The sequence below is a fragment of the Ipomoea triloba genome, chromosome 15 (assembly GCF_003576645.1).
Source record: "Ipomoea triloba cultivar NCNSP0323 chromosome 15, ASM357664v1".
Classification (NCBI taxonomy): domain Eukaryota; kingdom Viridiplantae; phylum Streptophyta; class Magnoliopsida; order Solanales; family Convolvulaceae; genus Ipomoea; species Ipomoea triloba.
Genome location: NC_044930.1, coordinates 4,349,117 through 4,362,055, shown reverse-complemented (window position 1 = coordinate 4,362,055; position 12,939 = coordinate 4,349,117). Strand labels below are relative to the sequence as shown.

The following is a 12,939-nucleotide window of genomic DNA, read 5'->3' as shown; positions in this document are numbered from 1 at the left end:
CCGGGTAATTGGACAATTATTTGTTCTAATTCAAAGGAAAACATCAGAAAACATAATCGATCCAATCAATTTCATCAATTGCGCTATATAATATTCGATGTTATAATATATATAATTGTATATTGATCCAAATATTCTTTAAATATTATAACAAATCCATTCCGTGCAACGCACGGGCGAAAATACTAGTTAAACACTAATAAGAAAGTACTTCGTACATGATTGAAAATAGTTTTGACTTTTATCACATTTAATTTCTTATCCTAGCTCACTCTTTGATATTTAGGCAATTATTTTTCTAACAGACAGAGTAATTAATTAACTTTTCACTTTTGTGAAAAGCAAATGTGCAATGCCATGTAACGTACACTTGCAAATAATGATCTCTTGATCTCAACTATAAATAAATGAAGAGAGGAAGCACTAAACCACAAGCCAAGCCATCTTCTATTGAAAGTTTAGACACTCTCTTTATTCTCTCCTCCCTTTGTCATGATGAATCCCATTCCTTCTTCAATGTATAATGTTGCATTAATACTACTCTTCTCCTTCCTCTTGGGGATGAGCTCTGCTAAGTTGTCCGAAGATTTTTACGAAAAGTCATGTCCTAAAGCGCTTTTCATAATCAAATCTGGCGTTCGCTCTGCTGTGCGGGCCGAGCCTCGGATGGGAGCATCATTGCTTCGTCTCCATTTTCATGACTGCTTCGTTAATGCAAGTTTTACATGCATCCCTACATATCTATGTCCCTCTTTGCTTATAATTATGAATTGTCAATAATTCATTGCTTAATTATATTTTGTTTAAATTTAATGTGCAGTGCAATTCATATTTTATAATCTTTGTCAAATATTCACAAAAAAAGAAAATCAGTTAAACAAAGTATGTTGAGATGAAATTATTAACAATATTAACTTTTATGTTTTTGTTTTGTTTCTTACAAAATAATTGAAGTAGGGTTGTGATGCATCAGTATTGCTGGACGACACGCCAACCTTTACCGGAGAGAAGACTGCTGGCCCAAATATTGGATCAATTAGAGGATTTGACGTGATTGATGACATTAAAACTCAAATTGAGAAATATTGTCCTGGTGTTGTATCTTGTGCAGATATTTTAGCCGTTGCTGGTCGAGACTCAACTGTTGCGGTAATAAATTAAATATTCTCATCATCATATTCCATTTATTTACATCTCTTAAGCATTTTTTTTTTGAATTATACTAGTTTTAGATTACATATTATGGATCAAAGTAGTCCATAACACAGTGGATAATTCTTGCCAAAGTCATACTCATAGCACTCTGCAAGTATAAGTCATGTTAGGAATCACAACAATAATTATTAACAAATTACTGAAATTATATCAAATTTTGAACTCCTTCACCTAAGGACTCCGAACTGACATGATTATGGGGAGTAAAATTTTGAATTTTTTTTTGAGAAAGTAAAATTTTGAATTATTAATTCATTAAATAAGGTGTGACAAAATTACAGCTCGATGGTCCTAGTTGGAAGGTTTTACTAGGCAGAAGAGACTCAACTACTGCAAGTTTCAGTGATGCTAACAGGGACCTTCCTGCACCAAATTCCAATCTCAATCAACTCATTTCTGCTTACTCAAACAAAGGCTTTAGTGTTAGGGAAATGGTTGCTCTCTCAGGTTTGTTCTAATTTATTTAAACAATAAATTTTATATTAATTGGTTATTAATCCTAATTGTTATGCCATTTAATTTCTAACTCTTAACTATGTTTCACTTATTTTTGCGCAGGATCTCACACAATAGGGCAAGCTAGGTGTGTGAACTTCCGAGATCGAATTTATAATGACACGAATATAAATGCCCCATTCGCGAGATCATTGCAAGCAAATTGTCCTCGAAGCCAGGGCGACGACAACCTTGCTCCACTTGATGTCACTACTCCAACATCATTTGACAATAAGTACTTTAAGAACTTGCAGAGTCAAAAAGGACTTTTGCATTCAGATCAAGTGCTCTTCAATGGAGGTTCTACAGATTCTATAGTCAACATTTATAGTTCAAACCCTTCAACCTTTGCTTCGGATTTTGCAAATGCTATGGTAAAAATGAGTACTCTCAGCCCCCTCACGGGCTCGAATGGTCAAATTAGAAAGAATTGCAGGAAAATCAATTGAGACCCGATCAAAATTTCAGCAATTATATTACCAATTAAATAAATTCGAGTAATAATTACGCATTTTCCTAATCAGAAAAAAAAAAAAAAAAGAAGAGTAAATCGAGTCTTATTAATGTAACTTTTACTTTTGAATATCCTGAATGTCACTCAAACATTCCAAGGATTGTGTGTTGTTGGTTTGTGCTCATTTCAATTTTAAGATATCGTATGATTACTAGCTACTTGAATAAATATGAACCTTATTACTTATTAGTACTTAAACAAGTCTACTAGATTATTTGTCTACGTTATATTGATGAACACTTGAATTGTTTTAAGTTATCTGATATATATTTTGCAAATAATTATGAAAATATTTGTATTTAATAATACATGTTCGTGTTAAGATAAATATTTAAGGATTCAACAATACCCTATATAGTTTCACCAATATTTATCTTCGTAGCTTCTCTGTAATGCATCCTCACAATTAGACAATTAGTTCATACAAAGAGATAAGATAAATTCAGATTAAGTAAATAAAGTTGTACCATAATAATAATGAAATAAAAGAAATTTAGTGTAATTAAAATCACAATTGATATCGTGGCATCCTCCATCAATAATGATGTTAATTTTTTTTTTTTTGTGTGTGTGAATATTTTCTATTTGGAAGAGTCACTTTGTGACACTAGATCACACGTTGATTAACATGATGAAAGAAACTTAATTGTTGAATTTCTGCAAATCTATATGGCTTCATAGTAATAAAAAAAGTTTAGAATGTTTCAAAGGTCGAATATATATAGGCAAGTTATGAATTTATATATTATTCTAATTATTTTACTTTTAAATCCAAAAAAAAAAGATATGAAATTAAGTATATCTGAATCTGTCAATCATAATATTAAAATCTGTGGTCGAACGGTATAGTTGTGGCTTCTCAAATGAGAAGTCTCACACACATTGACTCTTTGTCTTTCACTAGGTTGAGAAAGTATGTATAAACAGATACTACATTGTAACGTAGTCAGTAGTACTAATTATGTGTAAACACTACCTTATAAATACGGTATAGAGCATCTTAGTAATTGTTTAAGGTTAATTTAATTTTCAAATTCTGATGATAATGGAAAATTCACAGACTATCTAATAAGCAGTAATGGAGTTTAGGGAAGAAGCTAAAGGCATAGTGAATTGAATTGTGATAACTTGTCTGTTACAAGGAGTTACAGCTCTTTTATACACTAGCACAGTAGGCAGTTATAACTGCTAATTATATTCTAAGGACAAGAAAGCCCCTTGGGCATGTGAGGCATGCTGACTTGGAGTTCATCACTTCATCACCCCCCCCCCCCCCCGTAGGCTGGAGCATGAAGATCTTGAAGGCCCAGCTTAGAATGAAAGATGTCAAACAATGGTTTGGTGAGAGCCTTAGTGAAACCATCTGCAACTTGTTGATGAGAAGGAATGCCCAAAAGCTTGATCACTCCCTCATGAACTTTCTGCCTTACTACATGACAATCTATTTCAATGTGCTTAGTACGTTCATGAAATACATGATTCTCACCAATGGCCACAGCAGAGTTGTTGTCACAGAACAAGGAAATAGGAGTAGTGCTGTCTGATTGCAGATCTGCCAATAGATATAAAAGCCATTGTATTTCACAAACTGTTGAGGCCAATGCCCTGTACTCAGCTTCAGAGGAGGACCTTGAGACAGTGGCTTGTTTCTTTGTCTTCCAAGAGATAAGGGATTCACTAAGATAGATACAGTACCCTGTAATAGACTTTCTGGTTTCAATGCAGGTAGCCCAATCTGAATCAGAGAAACCTTGTAGTTTGATTTGAGATTTAGATGCATAGAATAGGCCTTTCCCAGGTGCACCTTTGAGGTATCTCAACACTCTGTGAGCTGCCACTAAATGTGTATCTCTGGGCTTGTCTACAAATTGACTTAACTGTTGTACAGCATATGATATGTCAGGCCTAGTGTTGGTTAGGTATAACAGCTTGCCTATCAATCTTCTGAACTGTTCAGGCTTATCAATCAATTCACCATCAGTATGTGTTAGCCTTTGGCCTGTGACACATGGTGTGTTTGCAGGCTTGGCATCTAAGAAACCATACTCTTGTAAAATGTCTAGAGTATACTTCCTCTGGCATAAACTGAGACCATTAGGATTTCTGACTGCTTCAATCCCAAGAAAGTAATTCAACTTGCTAAGATCCTTTATTCTGAAAGAATTGTCCAAAGATTGTTTCAATGCTGTGATCTGAGCATGATTTGTTCCAGCTACCAATATATCATCCATATACACTAGCAAGGCAATAAATGAGTTGTGTGATGTCTTGGTGAATAATGAGGGATCAGCTGTAGACTGCTGAAAACCATCATGCTGTAGGAACTTAGTTAGCTTGGCATTCCATTGTCTACTAGCTTGTTTTAGGCCATATAGTGACCTTAACAATCTGCAGACCTGATTAGGCTTGTCATTGTTGAATCCAGGGGGTAACATCATATAGACTTCTTCATCTAGATCTCCATGGAGAAAGGCATTGTTGATGTCCAATTGCTGAATGTCCCAACCTTTAGCAACTGCCACAGCCAAGAATGTTTTGATTGTGGTCATTCTAGCCACTGGGCTAAAAGTTTCAATATAATCCACCCCTAGCTGCTGAGTATAACCCTTTGCAACCAATCTAGCTTTGTACCTTTCCACAGAACCATCTGCCTTGTGCTTTATTTTGTATACCCACCTGCAACCAATTGGGGTTTTGCCTTTAGGTAAGTCTGTCAAAACCCATGTGTTATTTTGAACCAAAGCATCTATTTCAGATTGCATAGCTTGTTTCCATTCATCACTTTGGATTGCTTCCTTATAAGATTGAGGTTCATGTATGGAAGTGATGGAAGAAACACATGATCTGTAACTGGAGGGTAGACTGTCATATGAGATGAACTTGTGTATAGGATGTGGAGAGGTTCTCTTGTTGGTTTTGTCACTCATCAAGGACTGACAGTAATAGTCCTGGAATTTGGATGGTGCATTTCTCACCCTAGCTGATCTTCTAGCTTGTGGCAGCTCATTATTGTTCTGTGGTGGGCTACTGACAGCTAACCCTTCATTGATTTCAGGATGGTTATTGTGTTCATGATGATCATTGCTGGGAACCCTGCTGCTGTCATCTGTTATAACTCCAGGTTCAGACCTTCTTATTGGTTCTAAGCAAATTTCTGCCTCAACTGAAGTGGGCACCAATGGCAATGATGGGATGATCACATCAGTTTCACTGGTGTCTGTTGTGACCCTTGAACCTGAATCTTTGAAGGGGTATACTTGTTCCTGAAAATTCACATGTCTGGAAACAAAGACACATTTGTCAACAATGTCATATAGAATATAGCCTTTTATATTAGCAGGAAACCCCAAAAATATGCATTTTCTTGCCCTTGGCTGCAATTTATTCCTTCCATGTGAGATGGTTGCACCATAGCACAAGCAGCCAAATGATTTAAGCTGGTCATATTCCACAGCTTTACCAGTCAGTAGTTCAAAAGGAGTAAGCCCACCAGTTACATCAGTTGGAAGTCTATTTATAAGATAGGATGCATGCAATACACAGTGTCCCCAAAACTTAGTAGGGAGCCCAGATTGAAACTTTAGAGCCCTGGCAACATTCAGAATATGTTGATGTTTCCTCTCTGCCACCCCATTCTGCTGGGGTGTGTACACACAAGACTTCTGGTGGATGATGCATTTCTCATTGAAGAATGAAGGCATTCATTAGAAACTCAGTACCATTGTCTGTTCTTACTGTTTTGATCTTAGTTGAAAATTGAGTGCACACATAGTTGTAGAATGTTTGAAAAATGGATTTAACTTCTGATTTATGCCTCATTAGATGCAGCCAAGTAAACCTACTATAATCATCAACAATTGTCAGAAAATAGTGCTCCCCTTTAAGGGATGCCACAGCAAAAGGACTCCAAACATCCATGTGGAGTAGATCAAAACAGTTATCAGTTCTAGAAGTGCTTGTAGGGAATGTAGACCTCTTGTGTTTAGCAAGGTGACAAGCATCACACACAAAATCAGAATACTTATGTGAAAAAACATACTTTATTCCATTCAAAGAGGCTATCTTATTTACAGGATAATGGCCTAGTATGTTATGCCATAGTTCTGTTGTCAGACCATTACATTGAACATCAACAATCTTACTAGTATCTTGAACTCTCATCTTGGCAGCAGGGGGGTGATTGATAAGATATAAGCCATTTCTTTCACTAGCAAAACCATCCATTTTCCCAAGGGGTCCCTGAATAGTACAAGAATCAGCTTCCAACACAAGTTTACACCCTGTTTGCTTAGTTAATTTGCTGGCAGACACAATATTGAAGGCAAAATCTGGAATGTACAACACATTTTGGAGAACTATGTTCTTATTAAGCTTAATCTGTCCCACACAACTAACTGTGATTGACTCTTTGTTAGGTAACTTCACATTTAGTCCCTGGATTTCATGGTATGTTTCAAAATATCCTAGGGAGCATGTGATATGGTCTGTTGCACCTGAGTCCAATATCCACATTCCACTCAAATTTAGGACAGTATTAACATAAAGAGCAGAGGTAATATTACCTTCATTGTGAGCTCCCTCATTCTCCTTGAAATCTGGATTGAGTCCAGAGTTTGCAGCTGTCATCACAGCATTATTTGAGGCTTGACCTCCCTTATCTTGATTCTGCAAGATGGATACCAGCCTTTGAAACTGGTCAGAAGACAGTCCAATATCATTGATTTGGCTCATAGAAGCATTTGCAGCTGGCTGTGTGTCTTGGAACTGTCTGTTCTTTGATTTGTAACCTGCAACCCATCCGGGGGGTACCCATGCTTTTTATAGCATTTTTCAACAGTGTGTCCAAGCATATTACAATAAGTGCACTTAGGCACATTCCTTCCTCCACTGTTAGTAAACTTTTTTCCTGTTATTGAAGGTTGTGACTGCCACAACAGATTGTTCCTCTCCAAACTGATTCTGACATTTCTGAACTGCATTTGCTTGAGTGAATTTAGTGGATTTTTGACTAATTGATCCCTTGATTTTTCTTTCAAGTTTCAGAGTCATATTGAGGACCTTTTCAATATCAGGAATAGGATCCATCACTAAAACACCAGACTTAACAGTTTCATACTCTTCATTGAGACCTTCCAAGAATCGGATTATTTGGTCTTCTTCTATTTCTTTCTGCATTCTCATCATGAGAGTGCAAGAACATCTAGGTGTGCATTCACATAGAAGTAGAGGTCTCAGCACATTCAATTGCTGCCATAGGGCATTACTTTTGGTAAAGTACTCATTGACACTCATATTTCCTTGAGTAATTTTGAAAATCTCATTATGTATTTCAGAGATTCTATGTGGATCGGATTGTGAATACCTTTTGTGGAGAGCTTTCCAGATATCTGAGGCTTTGTCGAAATACATCATGGTGTCTGCAATGCTAGGGCTCATCGACCTCAGTATCCATGAACACACAATCCGATTGCATCTTCTCCACGCCGCAAACCTCGGATCATTCTCGTCTGGGCTCGGAATGTCTCCATTGACGAATCCGAACTTGTTTTTGACTTCTAATGCTATTCTCATTGATCTGCTCCAAGAAGAATAGTTCAGCTCGGACAGGGGAGGTGAGACGAGACTTAGGTTAGGGTTTTCTGAAATGTGCAGGAAGAATGGATCATCGAATTCATCATTGCGCAGGTTCGCCGCTGTATGGTTTAAAGACGTTCCTGCATTCTCTGCTTGGCTTCCGTGATTGTCTGCTTCCATTACTACCGCCGCCGCTTAACTCCGGTAGCGCTCTGATACCATGATGATAATGGAAAATTCACAGACTATCTAATAAGCAGTAATGAAGTTTAGGGAAGAAGCTGAAGGCATAGTGAATTGAATTGTGATAACTTGTCTGTTACAAGGAGTTACAACTCTTTTATACACTAGCACAGTAGGCAGTTATAACTGCTAATTATATTCTAAGGACAAGAAAGCCCCTTGGGCATGTGAATGCTGACTTGGAGTTCATCACTTCATCAAATTCCAAATACCAAAGATATATATATATTTTCCTTCTTAGCTAGCGAGCAATATAAAATCATACATTCAAAACCCTTTCTTGTAAGCCATTCCATCTTGAGACTGTTTGACAGAGAAACACAGTTTTCAAGTACTCCATATAGTTTATGTACAGAAGAATATAGTTTATGTACAGAAGACTATGTTACATAAACTTAGGGAAAGTGAAACTGATTAGTTGGCTACATCGGATGCAAGTTGTTTCGAAAATCACGGCTAATTTGATTTCAATTTTAAAATAATATAAATAATAATTGGCATTTGACTATACAGATGTCCTTTTAATTTTGTTTGTTAATAGAGGACCATTTCAATTTGAGAATTAGGTACACTTTCCAGCGTTGATATTTTCGAGCTGAGTCTTATACTCTTATTGATATTTATAATTGATTATACTTAATTTAATCATCATACTAAGTAAACAACGTTAGATGTGGCAGCTGCAATTAAGGTATCCTCTAATCATCTCGGCTAATACCGGAAAGGTAGTGAAAACTTTTAGCAACAAATTAAACAAATTCAAAAAAGTTATGTGCATAAACAATACAATGTCAAAGAAATATTGTAATTGGCGTTTTTAGTCGGTTACCTTCATGTTATCGATAACGTTGTGGGTTCAAACCCATGACCTCCCATATCAAAGAGCCTCTTCATACCATTAATCCTAGACCACAAGGTCAGTGGCAGTAGGGTTGGTTTTTTTTATTTGCGTGGCCCTGTGCTAGTAAATAAGTGAGGCCCTATCAAAGTATAAATAAACTGCAAATTGGAGAAAAATTGTAAGAGGAAAATGCAAAAAAGCTGAAACAAATTCAAACATTAATTATTATGAACGGAATTCTAAACATAATGCAAACTACAAATATTTTATTTAAAAAAAACTGTCCTTCTATACTAACTATTGGACCCAGGGCTGGATTAGGAGCCCCCAAAATTTTGGGGCCCTGTATTGTTGCACATCTTGCACGCCCTAAAATCCGGTCCAGAGTGGCAGATAATTCATGTTTATTTTAGTGAAATCCCAACTAAAGGTTAAGGACATAATTGGATTGAAATCAATAAGTTAGTTGCACCGCAAGCAAGTTGTAACGAAAGTGGACAACTGCTAATTTGGATTAAATGCACAGAGAATTAAATGAAAAAATATATAATATCAATAATTGCATTACATTGCAATTTTACAAAGATGTCAACGATAATTTGCTTGTGTAGGGCACAGTACTGGCCTTGTCTTGATTAGGACCTTTACAAATTAATTTGAGAATAGGTATTCGTTGCCGCGTTGAAAGTGTGGATCATTAATTAGGGCTGCTGCTACCAGGCCAAGTCTTAAATTGTGCTAACTTGTACTCTTTGGTTATCCTATAAAAGGATTATGCTTCATAGTATCAAAGATCACCAAACAACACAGCAAAAAACACAAGCATATTTGTTTTGTACTACGTTGCGTTGTAGTAATTAAAGCTGCAATAACCGTACTTAACTAGCTAGCTCAAATGGCTTCCGGTAGCTACTTCCTCAGCACCATACTGTTGTTCTCTTTTGCCACAATGGCATTTTCCCAATCTCTTTCCCCATTCTTCTATCAAAGAGTGTGTCCTCTAGCTTTGCCAACCATTCGCCGCATTGTCTTCAACGCCGTTTTGCAAGAGCGCCGCATGGGTGCCTCTTTATTACGTCTGCATTTTCATGATTGTTTCGTTAACGTAATACTCTTCACCCACTTTCTTTTAATCAATTATCATATACACTACTTTGTAGTAGAATCTTATTATTTGGCGTGATTTGAAATAAACAGGGTTGTGATGCATCGATTCTACTGGATTCTACTTCCACCATTGACAGTGAAAAGAACTCTCTAGCCAATGCCAATTCTGCGCGAGGGTTTGAAGTTATTGATCGAATCAAGTCTGTTGTTGATAAAGTCTGTAATGGTCCCGTAGTCTCTTGTGCTGACATTTTAGCTGTTGCTGCTCGTGACTCTGTACTCGCGGTAACTATAAAAATAAATTAACAACTAACACTTGAAACTACTTATAGTTATGTGAGTATTTTAAATTTATACTTTGGCTTTATATATGTTTCACAGTTAGGAGGTCCGTCATGGACGGTGCAACTTGGGAGAAGGGACTCCACAACCGCCAGCAGAACTGACGCCGACAACAACCTTCCATCACCATTCATGGACTTGACTGCTCTAATTGACAATTTCTCAAAGCAAGGCCTTGATGTTAAAGATTTGGTTGCACTTTCTGGCGGGCACACATTGGGGCTTGCCCAATGCCGAACCTTCAGAGATCGCATCTATAACGATACCAATATCGATCAAGGTTTCGCAGCACAACGCCAAGCTACTTGTCCACGCGTTGGAGGCAACTCTACTCTTGCTCCACTCGACCCTTCTCCGGCCTACTTTGACACTAGATATTTCAGTAACTTGGTGATGAACAAAGGACTTTTGCACTCCGATCAAGTATTGTTCAATGGTGGTCAGACTGATAATCTTGTCAACACTTACAGCCGAAGCATTCGTGCTTTTGCTACTGATTTTGCTCAGTCTATGATTAAGATGGGTAATATTAAGCCTTTGACTGGAAATAATGGTCAGATTCGAGTGAATTGTAGGAATGTGAATTGATTTGCATTTGCAGTTGAGTGTGAAAGGTTGAGAAATCCTCAATGGCTCAAAAGCAGCTTGGGGGGGATAAATGTTTGTGTGAAATTCTTTGTGTTGGGTTTTTCTTTTCTTTTGTTTCCAAATAGATGCAAGTGTAAAATTGGTATTCAAAACTGTGTGTTATTGACAAGTCATATGTAGTATTCGTTATATTTCAGTGTTTTTTTAATATTCTTTTTACTTCTTTCTATTGGTACCTTGGGAGTTGGGACTTTACATATTGCGTATTTAATTACATATTTAATTTGAATAATTCTTAAGACACATTTTTTAAAACAATTCTTAGACACATTAATTAAGAAGTGATAATGTTTTATAGTTCATCTATGTTATGGCATATACCCTAACTGGGTTAAACAAAAACTTGTAAATTTTGATGGGAAGCTCTCTATCGATGCTTGTATCGTGGATTAGATATAACAAGATTAGAGTAGTCAAAATAGGTTAAACATGTTAGGCTAACCCACCTCGTGTTGGAAAAAATGGCAATAAATGGCAATAAATGGCATTTTAAGTGGTCATTTTGTGGTATAAATATATGTAGGGTCCACATCCAATTTGGGTCGGGTCAAAGTGGATTCGGGTTCTTCATTCTTAGACGAAGAGATCGATATATTATACGCTCAAAATGGATAATGGGTGAATGAGAAATTGGTTCTCAAAGTAGACCCATTGAGATGGAAAAATGTGGGAAAAGCTTTAAAGAAAAGCATTTGTCCCACATTGGTTTGGGAAGAAGATTTCACCCACTATATATACAAGAGTCATTTTATAACTAATTAACTTGTATAGCATACATTCTCTCTCTCGCGCGCGCCAGCACCCGCGCGACACGAACGACATGCGATGGTCGCTTGCGATAGCGGTGATCTCTTGCGGCTAAGAGTAGCTCTGACTTTGGCCAAGACGGTTCACTTCCACTTCCAATGTGACCGTTCAGGTGATTAACTCAATACGTTATGGGATTAATTCCAATATTTATTTTAGAGTTAATACTTGCTAGTGAAGGGAGGTTACAAAGCCAAGAATTAATGCCATGATAAATGCCATTAATCCTTCATCTTCTATATATTTCCAAGTGAGCAGCAGATTTTATACAATAAGAATAATACGAACAAGTAATACGTGATATACACGAAATACTTTCCACCTCGAAACTCTGCTCTCCTTCGTTCTAGCCACCTGTGTTCATCCCAGGTTCTCGTTCGCCGGATCCAAGTTTGTGTGCTCAAACGGCGGATCGTAGTACGTTTTATCCTGGGAAACCTAGACCGCAACGATCCAGCACCCCGGGAAGCGGTAAATAAGGTTTTAAGGACAGAGGCAACTCGACTCGTACTTACAACTACCCCAAAGTCCGTTATACACCGTCCCTGTATTTCAGGTTTATCTAACCTTTGTTTTAGATTTAAATTCCTGGAATTTTCTTGTATTTCTTTTTGTTGTAATCCTTCGTGGATTATTTCTCATTGTAATATTTCTTGTAATATTTGTTTTAGTGGATTTTTCTATTTCGTCCATTTTCTTGGGTATTTCGAGAATTGTTTCCCAACACCTCGATCATCTTGCAATCAAGAGTGGGGTGAGCTTTGGTGGCCTCATTCTATCGGTCTACTTTTTCCTTATTAACATGATAGTATAGACGGATGCAAGTTCATTTTTGGTATACTACTATTATTTTATTTTTTGTGTATTATATGTTCATTTTGACTACTATTACGTTTTTCCTTTATACATAACAATCACTTTATTCCTAATTTGATCTGACTCGATCTACGAATAAGAATCCGTGATATGGTCGATCTCACACAATTGTGACTATATATATATATATATATATATATATATATATATATATATATATATATATATTATTCAATAACCACTGTCTTGGGTGTTCCGCTCTCTTTCTAATGAAAAAAATGATTCAATAACCACTTTAATTAAATTCGAATCCATTTAAAAATGAGATATCATGATG

General features: G+C 36.7%; 2 protein-coding genes across 2 annotated transcripts; both read left to right on the top strand.

Annotated features, from left to right (window-relative positions):
• Positions 1–458: 458 nt before the first annotated feature.
• LOC116007138 (peroxidase P7-like) lies at positions 459–2,365 on the top strand. The gene is made up of 4 exons (XM_031247739.1): positions 459–714; positions 958–1,149; positions 1,497–1,662; positions 1,774–2,365. The coding sequence occupies exons 1-4, from the start codon at positions 493–495 to the stop codon at positions 2,157–2,159; spliced, it is 966 nt and encodes a 321-aa protein (XP_031103599.1). The 5' UTR covers positions 459–492; the 3' UTR covers positions 2,160–2,365.
• Positions 2,366–9,696: 7,331 nt separating this feature from the next.
• Positions 9,697–11,131, top strand: LOC116007086 (peroxidase 2-like). Its single transcript, XM_031247673.1, has 3 exons — positions 9,697–9,987; positions 10,080–10,274; positions 10,371–11,131. The coding sequence occupies exons 1-3, from the start codon at positions 9,778–9,780 to the stop codon at positions 10,917–10,919; spliced, it is 954 nt and encodes a 317-aa protein (XP_031103533.1). The 5' UTR covers positions 9,697–9,777; the 3' UTR covers positions 10,920–11,131.
• The last annotated feature ends 1,808 nt before the right edge of the window (positions 11,132–12,939 follow it).